At 46.3% G+C, this 22122-nt stretch overlaps 1 protein-coding gene across 1 annotated transcript; it reads left to right on the top strand.

Moving 5' to 3' along the window:
- The first annotated feature begins 10 nt into the window (after positions 1-10).
- On the top strand, positions 11-6938 carry ARPC5 (actin related protein 2/3 complex subunit 5). The gene is made up of 4 exons (XM_050961495.1): positions 11-266; positions 2008-2090; positions 4345-4521; positions 5644-6938. Exons 1-4 carry the CDS (start codon positions 122-124, stop codon positions 5704-5706), a joined length of 468 nt encoding a protein of 155 aa, XP_050817452.1. The 5' UTR covers positions 11-121; the 3' UTR covers positions 5707-6938.
- The last annotated feature ends 15184 nt before the right edge of the window (positions 6939-22122 follow it).

Raw genomic sequence — 22122 nt, 5'->3', positions numbered from 1 at the left:
GTGAGAGGCGGAAGAAACTCTACTCCCTGCGCATGCGCGGTGTTGCTCACTGCGGGCAGTAGGGGGCGGGCACCGTCCTGCGGAGGGGAGCGGCCGGGAGGCGCCGGCAGGTTCCGGGGTGATGGCGAAGAACACGGTGTCCTCTGCGCGCTTTCGCCGCGTGGATGTGGATGAGTATGACGAGAACAAATTCGTGGACGAGGAGGAGGGAGGCGATGGCCAGGCCGGGCCCGACGAGGGCGAGGTGGATTCCTGCCTGCGGCAATATCCTTCCGCCAGCGCCGGGGAAAGAGTCCTGGCCGCTGACTGAGGCCAGGAGCGCGAGGGGAGGAGGGGACTGGCCCCCTGCCCTGCCCTGCCCTGCCCGGTTCTCTGCCGGGGCGCGGAGCGGTCCCCAGCCCTATACTGAGCCTACCAGGCTTGTAGGATGCCCAGGGCACAGGCAGGGCGGGTGGGGCTCGCCTGTGTCACCCTGCACTGAGTGTGCCAGGGCTTTGCTGGCCTGGAAAGTTACTGGGCAGGGGGGAGGATCCTCCATGTCCCCTGCTCAGATTCATCACAGCCCTGTCGCTCTCGAACTAGTCTACCCTGTAAATCTGTGGCTCCCTAAGGGCAGGCTTCAGACTGGGTAAGGTCAGCCAGTACCACCTAGCCCCACAGAATGAAATAAATAACTGTCGTCTTTGAGTGCAAGTGCAGGAGTAGGAAACACAGATTAAAACTCAGGTGTGTTGGGTTCTTAAACAACAATAGATTTTCAATGAAATATTTTCCAAACAATGTAAAACTTCCTAGTGTGTGTCTGTCTAATCCCTGGCTTGAGCACCGTGCTATCCATGGAGACCGTTGCCCTGTACAATTTTATTTATGTAAGTTAATATCGGTCAGCTTTTTTTGTATTTCCAGTTCTCGGGCGCGTACGCACTTGAGGATGTGGTCTTGTCTGACCTCATGAGAGCAGGAGGGAGGGACAGAGAGAAAGCCCTGCCCTCAAACCCCCCTTCTTAGGCTTCAGGGTTGGAGGAAGTGTGCACGCTGTGTGGTTTTCCTTTTATGGGAATAATTGCACCTCGTCTGTGACAATCTAATTCCTTTTCACTTCCACATATTAAAGCATTTTGCTTCAGTAGTGCCCTTTCAAGGCGAGGCTGAACCCCATAGGGTTAATGGGTTTTGTGATTCAATTTTGGCAATTCCTGGGGAGGTGGGGGGGAAAAACTGAAAGGCAAATTTCTGTGCTCAGAACTGTGAAACCCTTTACGAAAATTCAAGTGGGGGCTGCTAAGCCTGAATTATCTGTGTCTCTAGAGCATGTTTTGTTCTCCTCCTGGTTCATGACATTGATGGAGGCAGTCTTGGAGTCTCATTGTTCTATAATGAACTCCATCTGTGGTGCACATTAGTCATGTTACTTAATGCACTGGTGGGGGAGGTTTCTAGATACCACAGTGGTGGATGTAATATACGATCTGAATAGAAAACTCTCCCAAATCATAATCAACTACATTGTGATGAATTGACTGACAGATTGACCTTTCCTTTCCTACCAATGTTTAGTCTGGTGTCCTGACTGATGGTATTTTTCCAATTTATGTGGCACAGATGTTCCCACTAACAGTTTATTTTAGCAATCACATCATTCTGTATTGTGCAAACAGCTATGCTATAGCTTGTTGGATGATATTTTGCCATTATGTGTGATGTTTGAAGATAGAAATTCCAAATTAGACCAATTCTAAATGTTTCTATTATTTGGATCCTTGTTTCATGATTGGTGCTCTCCAGTACTGAAAACTGTACCACCTTAGTACAGGTCCCATTGATTTCAGTAATTGGCTAGTATTTGCCACCTTATGTTGCACCCACTGAAGTGTTCAATATGGAAGATGTTCTCTTAGCAACTCCATCGCTGATATTCCTAGTAATGAACAAGTTACATGTGAACCCCACTGTATTGTGACTAGCTCTGTTGCTTTCTAGGTCCTTGTTTCCCTGTCTTTCCTTAACCATTGTTCACAGGGAACATGATGGCTGCATTGCAGGCAGCCCTGAAGAATCCTCCAATCAACACCAAGAACCAAGCAGTAAAGGTGAAGTAGCCAATAACTCTCACATTTATATGCCATACTATGAATTCTCTCCTAATTCTCCTTGCCCTCTCTTTGAGACTGATTAAGTATTTTCCTGTTGCCAAACTATATTCGGCCCAAGTAGGCCTATGAAAAAGGACCCAAAACAGTAGGCACTGATCAGCTACTGTGTCTAGTCCATAATTCTAGCTACAATAAGAACTTAGAAAATATAAGCACTCCCATTTTGAGGAGAGCTTTGACTATACTGTGCACACATACTTGCCTGTCGGACAAGGCTCTCAAAAACTAGTTTTGAGTGTTATGGATGCGCAGATAAGCTATAGGAATCTACCGTACTGTAGCCACCCACACAGCTCTGTTTAGAGTGGAGTTCTACTCTAAGCATTCACTCTGTAAGAATATATCTGTAGGATTCTATGTTTGGTCTACTGTCACAAACAAACTTCCCAGTAAAGATTTTCTCCACCAACTGCCAGCCCTACAAATTTACTTGGGGGTCTAAGAATCACCTACCAATCTTGGTATCAAGGGCATCATCAAGTAAGAGATTCTGCCGGTAATTTTGCCTTCTTTTACATCTGTGACAATGTGTCTTTCATTACAATTGCTCTGGTGTCATTGAAGGAATAATATAAAGACAATGAGGTTGCATAGGGGCTACTGTAATTCTGATGTAGGAGGCAAACAAATCTAACTTGCTGCCCACAGTTAAGTTGCTTCTGCAGGGCTCACTGTAGTAAAGTATTAAAACTTCTGTCAGTGAAGTACACATGACTCAGTACACATGGGGCAGATCTGCTGTACAAGGTAGTGCCATTGTACAAAGTCTTTTTCCACTTGGAAAAAGACTTAAAATATGACTGATTTCACCAAAGCCTTGGGAGAACTTGCAGATCTGGCAGCTCTGTCTCGTGAGCTTGTTCTTGGCTTCATTCTTATTTTAGGATATAACCTCCCACCAAATAACTGTTTCTGCTTACTATTTCTGCTACATATCTGAGAAGTCTCACTAAATCAAATGGCTGCAGGGTGTCTCTGTGTACTGGGAAAGATAATGGCTATAATTCCTTTGGGAAGCAACTGCAGACAGTACTTGCTCAGTGGGATTATATACAAGAGGAATCCATTCTGACAGTTAAGGTTTTTTATATTGCTACCTCTCAGGTGGTGATTGAGTGAACAGGGGAAGAAAATTACTTTGGGAGGGTGGGGAAGGATGATACTTACAGAATGGGTGATGAAAGGACCTAACCATGCTACATAAATTCTTGATCCAGAAATGGCATCAAGGTCAGTTCTCGTTACCTGAAGCATTTGATGCTAGCAGTTGTATTTCAGCATGGATGTGACAGTTCAGCTGCTTTTAACTGCAGCTTCAGATGTTTGGGTTGACCTGTGTAGATTAAGCAATCATATTACCAGGAACTATTTCATGCTGGTAATACTGACTGGGCCTTAAAGATGTTTTCCAAGGATTTTGTAAAGCATTATGTACACAGAATTAAAGCGGTAGTTATAATACAGTAGTCAATGGGGGAAGAGAAGGATAATGCAGAGTAAAGCTAAGGTATTAGCTGAGCAGAGCTCAAACAGTGCTGAGTAGGAATACTTCTGAAATTTGAGAGCAAACTCCTTTAAGATCACTTCTATTCCACAGCAGAGCTGTCCATCTAGACAAAATGTAAAATAAGAGGTGAGAGGAAAGCCAATCAAACCCTTAGTCCTATTAGTTCCAACTTCTTTTGAACTTTCCAGTGCATGAACATTAACAGTGATAAAGTTCAGTACAGCCCTTATACAGTTCTGTGGGTGGAGTCCTGCAAACAAAAGCCAAGCTTGGTGAGCAGAAAGAGAAACCTAGAAGAGAACAAGCTTGTTACAAAGCCAGTGAAGAAAATTAGTCTCTTTTTTGAGACTAGCTTCCTTCACCCAACTGGGCACTAACTGTTTAACTTGTTATCTAAAACTTAATTACAAATTAATTACATATGTTAGCTGTAAATTGAAGTTCATTTAGAATTACAGATGTGTCAGTTGAGGTCATACTGTCGTAGGGCAGATGTGGGCATCTGTCGTACAATACGCTTGACAACTTGGTATGTGTTTGAGCTACCTTAGCCGAACATTTTTGAATTGTTAAGAACAGAAAAGTTCTACCTCCGAGAGCTGAGAGATCATTAACATTTGGCTGCAGACCATGTCAGTATTGATCAGCTCAGTTCCAGGTTGTGACTTTTTCTCTTGTTTACAGGATCGTGCAGAAAGCATTGTTCTGAAAGTTCTCATCTCTTTCAAAGCCAATGATATTGAAAAGGCAGTACAATCTCTGGACAAGAATGGAGTTGATCTGCTAATGAAATACATCTACAAAGGGTTTGAGAGCCCCTCTGACAACAGCAGTGCTGTGTTACTGCAGTGGCATGAAAAGGTGTGTTAAGTCTCAGTCGCATTTGGCCTGATAATTTGCATTAGCACAGATCCTTACATCCATGACTCTGTCTTGAGTCCAATAAGAATCAGCCTTCTTCCCCTTAAAATTCCAGTGTTCGTATTGCAACAGTTGGGGTGGGAAGGACAAGGTTCCCCAGGGAACCATGTGAAATTAGTGCACACTTCCTATGTCATATTGATGCATGCAGACTTTACAGGTGAAGTTTGATCATGCATTAGGTAAGAATGAAAATGAGCCATTGCATATTTCCTAAAAACTGTCATCTTGCACTGAGGCAGTATAATCTAAGGTCAAAGTTGGGGATTTAGCTGGGAATAGAACCCAAGTGTCCTGACTCCCCCAGTGAATCTTACTTGCGCAAGTTATCTAATGCCTGACTCCATTTCCCCATTTATAAAATGAATGTGGTAATGCTTCCCTATTGCAGAGTGCCGACGGTTAGTGTCTGTAGAACACTTTGAGATGTTCAGATGAAACGTACTGAAGTCCAAGTAGTAATTGTTTGTCTGTGCTTACTGTGTTATTGGTTAATTTGTATTAACTAAAACAACGAGGCGTACTTGTGGCACCTTAGAGACGAACACATTTATTTGGCCATAAGCTTTCGTGGGTTAAAACCACTTCATCAGATGCATGGAGTGGAAGAAAACAGTAGGCAGGTATATATGCACACAATACATGAAGAGATGGGAGTTGCCTTACCAAGTGGGGGTCAGTGCTAACGAGACAACTCCATTAAAGTGAAAGTGGGCTGTTCTCAACAGTAGACTGCCAAGGGAGGAAAAATCACTTTTGTAGTGGTAATGAGGCCAATGTAAACTGGGTGGCCCATTTCAAACAATAGACAAAGTGTGAGTAACAGCAGAGGGAAATTTAGTTGTTGTTGTGACCCTTCCACTCCCAGTCTTTATTTAGGCCTAATTTGATAGTGTCCAGTTTGCAAATTAATACCAGTTCTGCAGTTTCTTCTTGGAGTCTGTTTTTGAATTTTTGTCGTTGAAGCATTGCCACTTAAGTCAGTTATTGAGTATTAACTGTATTGAGTGTTATTATTTTTAAGTCTGTTATTTGTATTAACTGTTACTTCTCTGTTTTCAGGCTCTCGCTGCTGGAGGTGTAGGGTCCATTGTCCGTGTCTTGACCGCCAGAAAAACGGTTTAAGTTCAGCAGCCAGTGACTGCCTGCCGTGGGTGTACAAAATGCTGGTACAATGACCAAAACAACCAAATGTCACTGCTGCCCTGGGGGTAGCATCTATCTCTCAGCTTGCCTTCTTGCTTCCTCTTTCATATCTATGACAAAATATGCATATCTGATTTCCTTTTGCTGTTTGAGTAATAATAGAGGTGCCATTTTATTTTTTAATAGGAGTATTTGGTACTCTCAAAAGCATTTCAGTGACATATACACAAGTCTTTGTGTAAGATGATTTGCATTCATGTATTTTCATGCCAGATTTTGACCTGACTTTCCAAGCAGATACTGAGGGACTCAGGGCAGTGTCTTAATTCTTTAGCTAACCAGGCAGTGTTCAATGTAAGCTGTATGTTTGAAAAGATGGTGCAGCTATTAATGGAAACTGGACTATGCTTTTCCTGGTCAAACTCTGAACCCTACAGCACAAGTACAGTAGAAGAACAAGCTCTGGCTCAGAAAAGAACCAGAATATCCATCCAGTGAGTTGAGTATTTTTTCCTATCTCACATTTATGGTTTATCTTGGTTTCCTTTGATCATTCAAGTCTTGGGTCCACAATGGGAGAGTCTTACTGTTGTAGAATTGTCTAAGGCATCACAACACAATAAGGATATTTAAGGATGAAGGTCCATTTCCCTGGGCTTTAACCTAGTAAAGCTTTCCTTTTTGGGACCTGAAATCCTGATGAGGAAAAGTAGAAAGGGCTGTTATACAGATAAATCCCATTGCAGCATGTTGGGGCGGGGGTGCAAAAAATGATTGTAGCTAACATAATTTAATAGCTGCCTTTTGGTAATCTGAGAAATGTAGACTGGTGCCTAATGTGTCCATTGCAAAGTCCCTTGATCAGTGTTAAGGTACATGGGATCCAGAAAAGATTAATTTCTGATCCCAGCAGGTACACATTCCATGTTATATTTCAGTACAAAGTGACTTGGGTGAATCAAGTCAAGTCCCAGAAAAAGACAGGTGCTTTTTAAAATAAAAAATTTCCAAAGGCCCAGTGCATCCCAGCCCAGGGATAACCTTGAATGTGTATGACCAGGAGCAAAGCCAGCCTGTGTCTTACATTCACATTTTACACCAGTTCAGCTGTGTAAAACTGGTGAGGAACTTATGAAAATCTTTGCCGTTTTGATACCTGCTTTTTTTGTAAAATGATAATGATCAGAAAATAAATTGTCACTGAATATTTACTTAATGTTTCAAATTCCTTGGTGTTAACTGTTCTGATGGTTTTATCGCTGAATTTGGGAAATTCACACACTAACAGGTTTGAGGAAGGGAAAAAAGCAGAAATAGTCACCCAACTTCTGCCCTTCACCTCCATTCTTTTTCCTGCCAAGGTTGTTTCCGCAGCAGCACTTTGCACGTGTAAGTAATCGTAGACCTAGATCTTCCTGTAGCAATCTTGAATGCTCTACCTAAATCAAGATCCGTGGACACCAACACTATTCAGAAAAATGTAGCTGGCTTTTCTTAACGCTGTGCAACATGAACTTGGCCCAGATTACCAAAACTGTCTGTAGTGTTTGACTAGCCAAAGTATTTTGTCCCTAGCCCTCTTGTTCGTGTTTTTTCTTTCTGTAATATGTCAGTACATCTTGATTTTGTTTAAGACAACCTGAATTAGGTGGTGGATACTAGCAATGGGGCAAATAACTGCTAGGTGCCTCAGATTGACTTCAGAAAAAGCAGAATAAATAGGTAACTGCTTGAGTGCAGGGTTAAAAACAACAGTAGCTCTGAAGTCTCATTCTGGTTAGCTCCTGCTTGTTTTTTTTTGGTGGCTTGCATTTTTTGTTAAGTGCTGCAAACTTTGTGGCTACTTCAGTCTAAGTGGATTTATTTGAATATTTTCATCCTGCCCTAGTGCCCAAAGAAATACTCCATCACTGAGTATTGGATTGCACTTAGTACAAGGTTGAAGTGCTGATGCATAGATGGTAGTTCCTCTCTGAATAGGACTTAGGCCATTTCAATGACTAATGATTTGGATGCATCCAAGTTTTGGTGCCCAATTTGACAGTTTTTTAAAGGGGCCTAAGTTTTTCAAAGGCAGGCACTTTCTGACAGTCAAGGCTCAAAGATGCCTTAAGTGAGGCAACCAAAGTTACTAGTCACTTTTGAAACTTACATCTAGCATCTACAGTTTTCATACCAATACTAAGTTCACTTTTAGTTGTTAATTGGAGTTTGGGGTGAGAAGTCATGAATGTCCATATAAGAATGAGGAATAATGACATTTGTGCCATTAGAAAAAAAGCTTTCCAAGCTATATTATTTGCATTGAGTGAGTAAATCCAATTTTTTAGGAGTGTCAGTGTTTGATCAACAGTGGTCTCTGCAGCTAATTAGAGCTCTTCATGTAAATTCGCTCCCTCCCTACCAGTTCCATTGCCCTGTTTGGGGAGTGGGAGATCACAACTCTGCGCTCAAGCAGTTACCTATTTATTTTGCTTCTTTTGAAGTCAGTCTGAGGCACCCAGCAATGATTTGCCCCGTTGCTAGTATCCACCACCTAATTCAGGTTGTCTTAAACAAAACCAAAATGTACTGACAAATTACAGAAAGAAAAAACACAAACAAGAGGGCTAAGGACAAAATACTTTGGCTAGTCAAACACTGCAGAAAGTTTTGGTAATCCAGGCCAAGTTCATGTTGCACAGTGTTAAGATACAAGTCTTAGTATGGCAAAATCAAGTTTCTCTCTCAGCTTAAAGTCTGTTTCCTCTTCCCAGTTCAGTGTGTCTCACAAAGAAAAAGTGTTAACTAAATCCTCTCACTACTTCTGGGAAACAGTTCTCTGCCCTATTTAACATACACAGCAACAAACATCCTACCAGAATGGTGTACTACATATTTTATCTATGGCTTGTTTCAGTCCTAAGCAGGTCTGGACAATAGACATTATTCCCATTTCCACTAGTTCATGTACTATCAATCTCTTGCTCATTTTAATGATATGTTTATTTAGGCATGACTGCAGTACATTTGATTCATAGAAATCTATAAATCATATCCAGTTATAGCTGTCTTTAAGGTCCATGTAAGGAGCTGCATAAGGAAGCTTATTAAAGAACACTGCTCTTCCTGGTCATGGTGTTAATAAAAAGGAAAATCCCAGTGCTGAAATTATGCAGCCTGCATTTGAGCGGGTGAGAGAGAAAGATGATGTAAAGCACGACAAGGTCACACCAGTCCTGACATGGTGACTACAACATTCCAGCTGTACTGAGTAATAAGAGGGCAGGGATAATAAATGACTGGTCCTAACGGGGCATCAGGCTAGGATAATTCACAGCACGTTGCTCGGTGAATTTCCCTAAAACAAGCTCTATTAACAGAGAAATAATTGTATAGTTCAGCTTCATTTAGAATGACTGTCTACTAACATGCACTACTTAGCCTGTAAAGGAGACAAGGCCTTTCACATTGCCATATACACAGTTTTTTCAATGGGATTTCCTTGTACTTCTGCAACATTTCCACCTTTTACAAAAGACAGAACTACTCTAGCAAATAGGGAAACCTATGTAGGCTTTTAGGGTTGTCACCTTTTCAGTAGGGAAAATATGAATCAAGCCCAGTCCCTTAAGGAAACTCTCACTCTTCCCAAAGTGGATAATTCTAATGACATCTATACAGGGAAGTCGCATCTTATGTGGGGGTTAGGTTCTGAGGTCAGCGCGTAGGGCAAAAATTGCGTATAGTCAAACGCTCATTGAGTGGAATGGCAAGTGGAGTTGCCCACACTACAGGTACAGTATTTAAATTATTTTCTGTTTTTGTTTTGCTGAGCACATATAGTTAAAATTGTGTAAGCTAAATGCGCCTATGATGCAACTCCACTATACAAGGTGTGACAAATTTCCTTCTCTACTTTGGTGGGTCCTGCGCTTATTGGCAGATTTGCTCACCTCAGTGATCTTCCCCACAGTCTGGATCAACTGCTCCTGTGTCTGATCAGGAGTTGGGAGGTTTGGGGGGAACCCAGGCCCACCCTCTACTCCGGGATCCAGCCCAGGGCCCTGTGGATTGCAGCTGTCTATAGTGCCTCCTGTAACAGCTGCATGACAGCTACAACTCCTTGGGCTACTTCCCCATAGCCTCCTCCAAACACCTTCTTTATCCTCACCCCAGGACCTTCCTCCTGGTGTCTGATAACGCTTGTACTCCTTAGTCCTCCAGCAGCACACCCTCTCACTCTCAGCTCCTTGTGACTCTTGCTCCCAGCTCCTCACATGCACTTCCTCTTCTCTGGCTCCTCCCCCCCGACTGGAGTGAGCTCCTTTTTAAACACAGGTGCCCTGATTAGCCTGCCTTGATTAGCTGCAGGTGATCTAATCCGCCTGTCTGCCTTAATTGGTTCTAGCAAGTTCCTGATTATTCTAGTGCAGCCCCTGCTCTGGTCACTCAGGGAACAGAAAACTACTCGTTCAGTGACCAATATATTTGCCCTCTACCAGACTCCTGTACGTCACTGGTCTGGGTCTGTCACATATGCTTCCCCCCTGCTCAACACCAAGGGGTTGGGCAGCGTGGGAAGCCAGACAGTGCACACATGACAAGCCATCAGCATTGCCGTGATGGCTCCCTGCTCTGTGTTGCACATGGAACTGGAAAGGTTGGGGGGATAAAAACCACCTGGTCACCCTTGTATTCTTCTCCTTGTTCCGCTGCATCCATTGAAGAGGGGCATGGTCAGTCAGGAGGACAAATCTGCGCCTGAGCAAGTAGTAGCGCAATGCTTCCATGGCTCATTTTACAGCGAGGCACTCTCTCTCCACCACTGCATATTTTTGTTCCCTCAGAAGGAGTTTCCTACTGAGGTAGAGAATTGGGTGTTCCTCCTCCCCAATCATCTATGATAGAACGGCCACCAACCCTACTTTTAATGCATCTGTCTGCAGGATAAATTCCTTGGTGAAATCAGGGGCTATCAGTACGGGGTTACTGCAGAGGGCAGCCGCAGGTCTGTGAATGCTTCCTCTGCTGCGTCAGACCATCTCACCAGATCAGGTCCACGGGCTTTCACTAGGTCTGTCGGGGCTTGCCCTTGTGGCAAAGTGGGGGATAAATCGTCGGTAATACCCCACTACACCTAGGAATGCCTGGACTCGTTTCTTGCAACATGGTCGGGGCCAATTTTGGATGGCCTTCAACTTGTTCACTTGGGGTTTTACCAGACCTTTTCCCACAATGTAGCCAAGATATTTGGCCTCCATAAACCCTACAGCGCACTTGGCAGGGTTTGCTGTAAGGCCAGCTCGCCCGACGGTATCAAGGACTGCCTCCACCTTCAGGTGGGTTTCCAAGTCTGGGGTATAAATGACCACATCGTCCAAGTAGGCGGCAGCATAACTGTTATGCGGGCGTAATAGCTTGTCCATGAGGCGCCAGAAAGTAGCTGGGGCCCCATGTAGTCCAAAAGGGAGGACAGTAGATTGAAAAAGACCCTCTGGTGTAGAGAACACAGTCATTTCCTTTGCGTCTTCCGCAAGGGGAATCTGCCAGTACCCCTTTGTCAAGTCTAGAGTAGTCAAATACCGGGCATTACCCAGACGGTCCACTAGCTCATCTATGCAAGGTATGGGGTATGTGTCAAACTGGGATACTTGGGTTAGTCGCTGGAAGTCGTTGCAAAATCTTGTGGTGCCATCAGGTTTGGGCACCAGCATGACTGGGCTGGACCACTGACTATGGGATTCTTTGATGATCCCCAACTCCAGCATTTTTTTTACTTCTGCTTTTATTTCCTCCCTTTTGGCTGCTGGCATCTGATAGGGCCTCATAGTTATTCTGGCCCCAGGGTTCGTGACGATGTGGTGATATGTCTCGGTTGTTCGACCCAGTTTTGTCAAGAACACATCTTGGTTCTGGAAGATCATCTCAGACACCTCATTCTTCTGGTCTGGTGTTAAATCGGGAGACACTCTCACCTGTTTGGAAGGCTTATTTTCCTGCGTTAGGTCTTTTTCGACAGTTATGCATGCCTCTTGTGCATGCCAGGGTTTCAGAAGGTTGATGTGATAAATCTGTTCTTGTTTTCGGCGTCCTGGCTGCCGCACCTTGTAGGTTACTTACCCCATGGGTTCAACCACCTCATAGGGTCCCTGCCATTGGGACAGAAGCTTGCTTTCTGCTGTGGGTACCAACACCATCACCCAATCCCCTAGTTGGAACTGTCGGACTTTTGCCAGGCGATTGTAATGGGTTCTCTGGGCCTCCTGTGCCTTTTCCAAATGTTCTCGTACAATAGGAGTGACCCAGGCTATCCAGTCTCGCATCCGTAATACATTTCTCCCCTCATTGGGGTTCCTCTTCCCAGATCTCTTTGGCGATATCTGGTATGCCACAGGGGTGACGCCCGTATAATAACTCAAAGGGGGAAAACCCAGTTGAGGCCTGAGGTACCTCCCGGATAGCGAACATAAGATAGGGTAGTAGGGTGTCCCAATCCTCTCGTCCTGACTTACCACCTTCCTTATCATAGCCTTGAGTGTTCGGTTAAACCTTTCTACCAACCCATCAGTCTGCGGACGGTAGACTGAAGTTCTCAGGGTATGTATATGGAGCAATGTACAGAGGTCCTTCATTAGCTTTGACATAAATGGGGTTCCTTGGTCTGTTAATATCTCCTTTGGTAGCCCCACTCAGGCAAAGATCCCCACCAGCTCTTTGGCTATCATTTTAGAGGCTGTGTTTTGCAGGAGGACGGCTTCTGGGTAGCAAGTAGCATAGTCCAAAACAATAAGTATATATTGGTGGCCCCGAGCCGTCTTCTCCAGGGGTCCCACTAGGCCCATGGCTATTCGCTCAAAGGGGACTTCTGTGATGAGAAGGAGTACTAAAGGTGCCCTCAGGTGGGGACGGGGACTGTGCAGCTGACACTCCAGGCAGGACGCACAATACCTCGGCACTTCTTCATGTACTCCGGGCCAGAAGAACCATTGTAGGACTCGTGCCAGGGTCTTCTCTACCCCCAGATGCCCCCCCAAAAGATGACTATGAGCAAGACAATACAGCGTTCTGGTATTTTTGATGTACTAGGATCTGCTGTACCTTCTGCCCCTGTACTGGTGCAACCCGGTATAAGAGATTCTTCTTCATTATGAAGTAGGGTCCTGATCCCTGGGTTTTCCCTTCCACAGGGACCCCCATCTATTTCAGTCACCTCCTTCCTAATGTTATCGTACCTTGGGTCTTCAGCCTGGTCCCGTCCAAAATTTCCTCTCCCGGTGCTAATCTGCCCAAGATCTAGGGCCCAGTCTGTGTTGCCTCTACTGGTTCAGAAGCGTTAGGGTGGGGGTCAGACTCGGGTGCTTCTCCCTCTTGGGTGGCCTCCTTTTCAGCTGCTCGGGTCCACCTACCTATGAGAGCGACCCTCTGGCTTTGAGTCAGTATTCAGGTTCCCAAGGCCTTAGCTGCCCTCCTTTCCCTTTTTGACTTTCTACCCTGTCTGGGAATGGAAAATAAATCTGGGGATATTTCAGAGAAGACTGGGGGTTGATAGTCTACTGTGGATGCCTCACTAACTTCAGGGTTCCCCTTTTCCTCCAATCCTCCTACTGGGAGTAAGTTTCCAAACCCTGGGAAGTCCCTCCCTATGAGCACCAGGTATGGGAGTTTAGGGACTACATCTGCTGCTACCTCGGTAGTATTCCCCTGAATCTCGAGTTTTACTGGGATGGTGGGGTAATAACCAACTATCCCATGGACGCATGTTATCCCTGTACGCTTAGCCTGCAGCAGCTGACTACACTTGACGAGCTTCCCTGAGACAAGCGTAATAGCACTCCCCAAATCAATCAGTGCCATGGTCTCTACCCCATTTATTTTCACTGGTCTGGTGTACATATGTGGGGTTAGTGAGACCCCCATAAGGTGGATTAGGGAGCATGGGTCTGCCCAGTTCCCCAGGTTACACTGCATCGGCTCCTCAGCTTTGGGACACTGTGCAGCTATATGTCCCCACTCCCCGCAGGCATAACATCTGTATGGGGCCTTAGGCATTCCCCGGTCTCTTGGTTTGGCCGATGTAACATCATGATCCTCTTCTCTCTCCGTGCTCCGACTCTTTGTGGCCTCTGGTGGGCCTTCAGCCCCTCTCTTTTTCCACCTGGGCCCCCCTCGTGGCCCAGTCACCCGAGCTCTAGGGCTTGGTGCTGCTAGCTTAACCCGGGGTGCCTCTTCCTTAACTGCTCGGGTCAGCTCCCTCACCGTCCTTTGCCTTTCTACCAGTGCAACAACCTCATCATAGGTGGAGGGTTCGTTCTGGCTTACCCAGGCACGAAGGTCTGGCAGTAGTGCCCTCATGTATCGGTCGATGACCAGAACCTCTAGTATCCCTTCCGGACTCCGTGACTCTGTTTGCAACCACTTTAGTGCGAGATGGATGAGGTCATACAATTGGGACCACGGGGTTTTGTTTTCCTGGTACCTCCACTCATGATACTGTTGGGCCTGCACTGTGGTCATTACGCCAGATCTGGCCAAGATCTCTGCTTTCAGCTGGGGGTAGTCCGCCTCTTCAGGCAGATCATAGTAAGCCTTCTGGGCCTCCCCACACAGGAATGGGGCAAGGATGCCAGACACTGATCTTGAGGCCAGGCCTCTCAAAGGCCAGAAGGTATGCCTCTACATCATCCTCCCGCATCATTTTCTGCAGCTAATGGCTGGCCTGTATGATCTGTGTCCCATCATGGCTGCGGTTCAGCTCTGTAAGGGTCTTTACCTGGTTTACCAGTTCCGGCAACATAGCCCGGTCTTGAGAAGCCTGGTCCATCAGCAGGTGATTAGTCTCTTGCTGCAGCCGCACTGCCTCCTGTTGGGCAGCTGCCTGGACACAGGTAGCCTCCTACTGGGCCGCCGTAGCTTGTATCAATGCCCGTACTAAGTCATCTACTGTGGTGAAAAAAAACAAACAAACCCTCTACTTTTTTTTTAAATCACCCTCCTTCTGCCACGCTGTGCACACCAAATCCCACTCCTAACACCAGTTATGGCAAAGTTCCTCCTCTACTTTGGTGGGTCCTGCGCTTATTGGCAGAGTTTCTTACCTAAGTGATCTTCCCCACAGTCTGGATCAACTCCTCCTGTGTCTGATCAGGAGTTGGGAGGTTTGAGGGGAACCCGGGCCCGCCCTCTACTCCGGGTTCCAGCCCAGGGCCCTGTGGATTGCAGCTGTCTATAGTGCCTCTTGTAACAGCTGCATGACAGCTACAACTCCCTGGGCTACTTCCCCATGGCCGCCTCCAAACACCTTCTTTATCCTCACCACAGGACCTACCTCCTGGTGTCTGATAACGCTTGTACTCCTTAGTCCTCCAGCAGCACAGCCTCTCACTCTCAGCTCCTTACACGCACTTCCTCTCCTCTGGCTCCTCCCCACGAACTGCAGTGAGCTCCTTTTTAAACCCAGGTGCCCTGATTAGCCTGCCTTGATTAGCTGCAGGTGATCTAATCAGCCTGTCTGCCTTAATTGGTTCTAGCAGGTTCCTAATTACTCTAGTGCATCCCCTGCTCTGGTCACTCAGGGAACAGAAAACTACTCATCCAGTGACCAGTATATTTGCCCTCTACCAGACTCCTGTACCCCAGTGGTCTGGGTCTGTCACAAAGGTTAGTTGGCAAGCTTATCTCTCCTAATATGTCGTCGTCCTTCTTGTTGCCTATTCACGCTGTCCTCTGCTCATACTTGTACTCCTCCAGCTAGTTCACCTCTCACTAGATGTCTTCTCTTCAGTATCCCTCTTTCCCCTCTCTTACTAAAGTAAGGTCCATCATACCTGATTCCGTCATTCCTTCCTGCTTCTAGCCGATGTTATTGGTGCCTCGCTTTCCTCTTATCCTAAATTCAAAGACCTGATTGTGATCTAGCAGGCACTGACCCCGAGCCTTCGAATCTATGAACGGAGCTAGACACTACTATACACACATCTTTGAAATCAATTGATGCAAGAATATGTCAGCTGCCTCCAGGTGGCACTAGATAGCCAAGGCAGCAAGGACAGCTACCTCTAGATGCCATGGATTGGTTGCAGAGTGACATGTAAATTACGCACATTATGCTATAAATATCTAAGTGTCTTCTGCGGGTGATGTGTTAAATAAAAGATGCGTATCAATGTACGTGAGTGTGGGATAAATAGTAAATGGGTAGAGTTGTAATGATTATTTGTATATTGTACATGGAACTTCTGAGCCCTACATGAGAGGGGAAATAATCTCAAATTTAAAAAAAAAAATATTCCTGATGTCTTGAAACAAATAAGAGAACCAGCTGATTCAGAGAAGAGAGACTTTACTAGAATCCCACAGAGGAAAAAAGGTTTATTTTCTTTGAGAAATTCTATAGTGATGTTTAACTTCAACAACATTTTCTCACCACTAAATGAGGGTCGAGGATTTATTAAGACATGATGTATATAATAATGACTTTGCACACCATTGAAATGCAGCCACCTCTGAGGTGAAAGGCAGCAGCTGTTAATAATGCAAAGCAACATTTTAATGACCAGAATTAGAGAATATTCTTTTCAACTGAAATTGCAAGGGTTATTTAGCTATGTAGAAAATATTATTAACCTGATAAACCTGCTTTCTTGGGTATCGTTCTCTGCTCTTGTGAAAAGTCCTAAGGAATTAAAATTAATAGGATATTTTAAAAACTGAGTTGGGCACTTCAGAAATGAAAATGCTGCATTGAGGGGGATTCTAGGGCATGTCTGAAGTGCTCTTTGTTTTCTGAAATGTCTGCAGGCCTGGGCACAACTCAATTGTCAGAGTAGAATTTGTTGCCTGATTTCCCTTCCAGAATTCAGACATGTTCCCAAGGGCCTGGGCAGCAGCCCCTCCGTGCATCTCCACAAAGGACCTTCCATAAGCCTTTCACAATGGAAAGAAGAGAAGGGAGCTTCACCAGCACCCCAGGCTTCAGGCATTAAGGTTTGTCATCATTCAATAGACCAAACAATTCCACCCTCTGGATCATACAATGTAACCAACTTACCAGCTGTGTGTACAGCCAGCTCCTCCCCATCTTCAGATCTAGAACAAGATCACTCACCAGGGCATCCCAGCAAGTGTACTCTTCCCCAGTAACTCCATCCCAATGTTGGCACACTCTTCCCTGCAATACGTCCTACTGCTCTGGCATGCTCTGTTCCCCTCCGGTGCCATGTTGTGCCTCCAAGGAAATCCCGCTGATCACGTTTCTCTCATGATTTAAAGACTTTCTGGTAGAAGGAGTATTGTCAAGTTAGAGGGCAGCATGGGGGCTAACGAGCCCAGAGTAGAAGTCCCAGCATTGCTGGTGGCTCTTAGGCAAGTCACTGAATTGTTCAGTGCTTCCTATTTCCCCAGCAGTGAACTAGGGATAACACACACCTTTCTGACATGAACAGGCGATTATGCTGCTAGATTGAGACCTGAAAGACTAGAACTCATGTTCCCTTCTCCAGTGCAGACTTCTTGTGTGACCTTGGGCAAATCACTCAATCCCTCTGTGTCTGGGATCCCCAGGGGTACAGTGGAGACAATAGCATCTCCCTACCTCACAGGAGTGAGGTGAGGATAACTACACTGAAGCGTGTGAGATGCTCAGATACTATGGTAAGGGGCTATAGAAGTATATAAGATAGGTCTCACAGGGTTGGTTAGAAGGCCCATTCAGAAAGTGCTTGCTGGTCCTTGGATGAAGACAGCCATGGAGGAGTGAAGGGGTGCTATTCTTTTCTTCCTTTGGCTCTGCCATCTCTTCTTTTTAGTGCACAATGACATGAATGAGGGTACCCTTACCTGGGAGTATCTGAATGCCTTTGAATACAGTCATTGGGAAAGGCTGATTGCATAGTCACGAATTGTCAGGTGAGCTGCAGACATGGACCAGCTCTTCCCAATACAGCAGTGAGGATTTTCCACAATTGCGTTGCACTGTGTCACACTGATGTCATCCATGGCTGTGTCACCCATGGGGATGGCTAGCAGGAGGAAAAGGGCAAAAAGCACCTGATTAGTTGTGGAGGCCAGACGGTAACCACGCAGATAAATAATGTCCTAGTCAGAGAAGCTGAATCTTCCATAGTCTCTGTAAATCTGCATTGAACTGTGCAGCTGTGCAACACAGGGAAAGGTGATCCATCGTTGAGGCTGAGCAAAGCCAGTTCACTGACTAATACAGTGCAGGGAGCAGATGGCCATAACTTCTTCCTATGACCAAAGTGTATCCTGGGATCAAATAAGAACCTCTGGCTTTTGTGCTCTGGACATGTGTTCACTAGGAGTCTTTCACTCTAGATCACTAAATCAAACACAATCAAGATCACTAGTTGTTTGATTTAGTGATCTAGAGTTCTACGGTGTGGCCTAGCTCTTCCGTCATCTCATCAATGGCACTGCAGCCTGTAAAATCTATAAGGGTGAACATGCAATGTATTAGCTTGAGAGCCAGCTTGAGCTGTGTGGCAGAGACACTTGGTTTGAGGGCACATCTGAAATGAGTTTCTGGCTCTCAATCCAATTCCTAGTGAACACATCCAGAGCACAAAAGCCATCATCCTAGTTGACCCCCTTCTAGATAGAGCTGAGGTGGGCAAACTTTTTGGCCTGAGGGCCACATCTGGGTATGGAAATTGTATGGTGAGCCATGAATGCTCATGAAATTGGGGCTTGGGGTGAGGGCTCCTGCTGGGGATGCAGGCTCTGGGGTGGGGCTAGAAATGAGGAGTTCAGGGTGCAGGAGGGAGCTCTGGGGTTGGGGCAAGAGGTTTGGGGGGTGGGGTGAGGGCTCCAGCTAGGGGTGTGTGGGCTCTGGGATGCAGGAGGAGGCTCCAGGTTGGGACCGAAGTGTTTGGGGGGGCAGGACAGGGATCAGGGCTGGGGCAAGGGGTTGCGGTATGGGAAGGGTTAGGGGTGCATGGTCTGGGCAGCACTTACCTCAAGCAGCTCCCGGAAGCAGTAGCATGTCCCCTCTCCGGCTCCTACACAGAGGCGTGGACAGGTGGCTCTGCGTGCTGCCCCATCCACAGATGCCGTCCTTGCAGCTCCCATTGGCCACAGTTGCCAGCCAATGGGAGCCACCCGGAGTGGGGCCAGCCCTCGAACCCGCTCCCCAGCAGGAGTTTGATGGCCTGATTAAAACGTCTGAAAAGCCGTATGCAGCCCCTGGGCCGTAGTTTGCCCGCCCCTGAGATAGAGCCACCAAGGACTGAAAGGATTACAGATACTGAACTATGCTCTCTCCATTCACACTTATAAACAGTCCATTCAGAACAGGTTGAATCATAGAATCATAGAATATCAGGGTTGGAAGAGAACTCAGGAAGTCATCTAGTCCAACCCACTGCTCAAAGCAGGACCAACCCCACCTAAATCATCCCAACCAGGGCTTTGTCAAGCCTGACCTTAATAACCTCTAAGGATGGAGATTCCACCACCTCCCTAGGTAAACCATGCCAGTGCTTCATCACCCTCCTAGTGAAATAGTTTTTCCTGCATGGGCAGGTGGTCATGTTGGAAATCTAATATTGCCACTGTCCCTGCTGTACCTATTCTATGGATAATCAGGGCTTCAGATCGCAAGGCTGTCCACACAGCACCTTTCACAAGCATTGAGGTCACTGTAACATGAACAAGATGCACACTTTGTAACAGAGACACAAACATTTTGATTTTGGGGCTGATCTTTGCTCCCAGGTGGCGCAGATTTCAACTGGCTGATGTGTGCCCGTCAGGAATGTCTCTAACATAGCAGTTACAACAATGTTAGCTGTTACAGTGAGACAGGAAGTAGTGAGGAGGCACAAAAGGCTGGTAATTATAACTGCTGGGGTGGGAGCTGATTCACTGGATGTAGGCAGCATAGGAGAGGCAGGCTGTGAGATGCACTTTTTCAAGGAGATTGAGAAAAACTAAAAGGCGAGAGGGAGGGGAAACAGGGCGAGAAGAGGGAGCAGGGATGAAAAAAAACTGACAGCCAAAATAGTTTTGGTTTCTGAAAGTTGCCTCAATGCCTTTTTACACTTCCCTTGAGACATATCAAGTGTATTGTAAGCCGCTCCGATTGTTATGGATGTTTGTGGCACTAGCTTCTGGGACACACCTGTGGCAGGGAGCCTTCGTGCTGCCTGGATTGCATGGTATCAGACACACTGCAGATTGTGGCAGCGCATTTCCCACCCTGCCCTCATTGGCCTTAGTGTGTAGAAACTGCCCCTTATCTGCTTCCCATCCCACTTCTGCAATGGCCAAGCGCAGAATGCTGAAAGCGGCTTTACTATCACTTATAACAGCCCGTGATGAACTCCTCCACCAACTGGAGGTTTCTCTCTCAATTCAGGGTCAGATGAGGTCCAAGAACTGACGAAGAATCTTGAAGGATCTTGGAAAAGGCTGGGCAGGAGACCCAGACATTTACCAACAGGGAGAACGGCAGTGCCAGGAGAGCGGAACAGTATGGCAGTGCAACTCTGAATATCCCAGGAGCTGGACATGCTGCTGGGCCCTGAGTGCTCAGGTAGCCTAGGCACCTGCTACTGAGAGCACAATGTCACCACCCACGTTTTGCTTTGAAAACTCCAGCGCAACCAAAGGAGGCCTTGTCCCCCACCAGTGTCTGAACAGGAGCCAGCACAGCTGGCCCCTCACTGCTTGCAGCCACAGTGTATGATCTGGGGATGTGGGTGAGTGTCTGAGATGCAATCCCCAAAGTCCATAACACATCCTGATTCGGGCACATCCCGCTCCCACCCTGAGATCACAAGCCATTTTCTGCTGTAATCCGTTATACAGAGGCAGAGGGCATTGTTTGAGGCTTAACCCTTTGCCCTTGTGCACAGCAACAACAGCCAGACACAGCTTTGTCCCGTTGTAATCAACCCCTCACTGAAGTGAGGAAACGGAATTCTGGTGAATTTGCCCCACTTCGTTTCAGATGAAGCAATACATACCGGAGGGAATCTGGGAAAAGGCCTTAGCCTTGGAGCTGTGGTTCCCTGATACTAAGGGCTAATGCTGAAAACAATTCACCTGTGGAGGTAGGCAATAGGTCAACAATCTCTCATATAGGATCCATCGCTCATCTAATTTATAGGTATCCTGGCCAGCAGCAATTGGCCTGAAAGCAGAGAGGACGTTTTCAAAGAAGAGGGGCACGTTGATCTCTGTCTTGGGGAGCCCAGTCTTGGTCATGTAGTCGTCAATGATGGCTTTGGCGTCCATGTGTCTGGATGGCAGGGCCACTCCATGGACACCGTGTGTGGGCTGCCAGGTTGCTTGCGCAGTTCTGCCAGCTAGTCCCAATGCTGAATCTCACTGTGAGAAGGAAAACCTGCCAGTTATGAAACTCTAAGAGTTTGTGTGACCTCAGTGTAAACGGGGAGCAAGAAATGCTGCCAGTCCCATGAGGAAGGGAAGATTTTGGCTGTGAGAGAAAGTTCCTTTTCCCTATAAGTCACTTCAAAAATAGAATCAAGCCTTTTATGCAAGTTCTTATCCCACACCTGTCACCGTGGTACCTTTGTATTAGAATCATAGAGTATCAAGGTTGGAAGGGACCTCAGGAGGTCATCTAGTCCAACCCCCTGCTCAAAGCAGGACCAATCCCCAAACAAATTTTTACCCCAGTTCCCTAAATGGCCTCCTCAAGGATTGACTTCACAACCCTAGATTTAGCAGGCCAGTGCTCAAACCCCTGAGCTATCTCTCCCCCCAGAGAGACATTAAGCGACATGACTAGCATCGGCCAACTGTGAAGTGGGATTTTTTTACTGCCAGAATTGAAGCGTGCGGGTCATGTGTGTGTCAGGCGGATGTGATGATAATTACTGAAACGTGCTACAGGAACAAGAGATGTTCACAACAAAATGCTCCTCTCACTCTTAGGTGTTCACATAGCTCATTCGGCATAGCTGCATTTTCCCTGTTCAGTAGCTTCATTCCGGGTTGCTAGATTCTCATTGGCCTCCTTTACTTTAAAGTCATCTCCTCTGGAAACTGGAGAAGCCCATGTAATAATGTCAGGCTTGAAATGCCTGGCTTCCCTAAAGCTACTAGATGAAATTGTGGAAGGCCTGGCCCTTCCTGATTCAGCCCTTCCTGCTTCTGTAGTAGATAAATTGTGTTTCATATCATTTACTGTGTATGTATGTTTCAGATGCAACCTAAGAAACTGATGTCCTGTCTGCTCTGTGTAGACACTGAAGATCCAATTGTTCTTGTTGAGAATAGGTATTAGTCCGGGTGGTCCGGGCAACAAGGCCAGCTTTAGACCAATTCCACCAATTCCCCTGAATCGGGCCCTGCACCTAAGAGGGCCCCGTGCCCAGTGAGAATCCCTTCCCTGGCTAGAGGCGCCTTTTTAATTTTTACTCACCTGGC

Source organism: Gopherus flavomarginatus, chromosome 7 (assembly GCF_025201925.1).
Source record: "Gopherus flavomarginatus isolate rGopFla2 chromosome 7, rGopFla2.mat.asm, whole genome shotgun sequence".
NCBI classification, from domain to species: domain Eukaryota; kingdom Metazoa; phylum Chordata; order Testudines; family Testudinidae; genus Gopherus; species Gopherus flavomarginatus.
The sequence above is the reverse complement of the archived record's forward strand: the minus strand, read 5'-3'. Positions and strand labels throughout refer to the sequence as shown.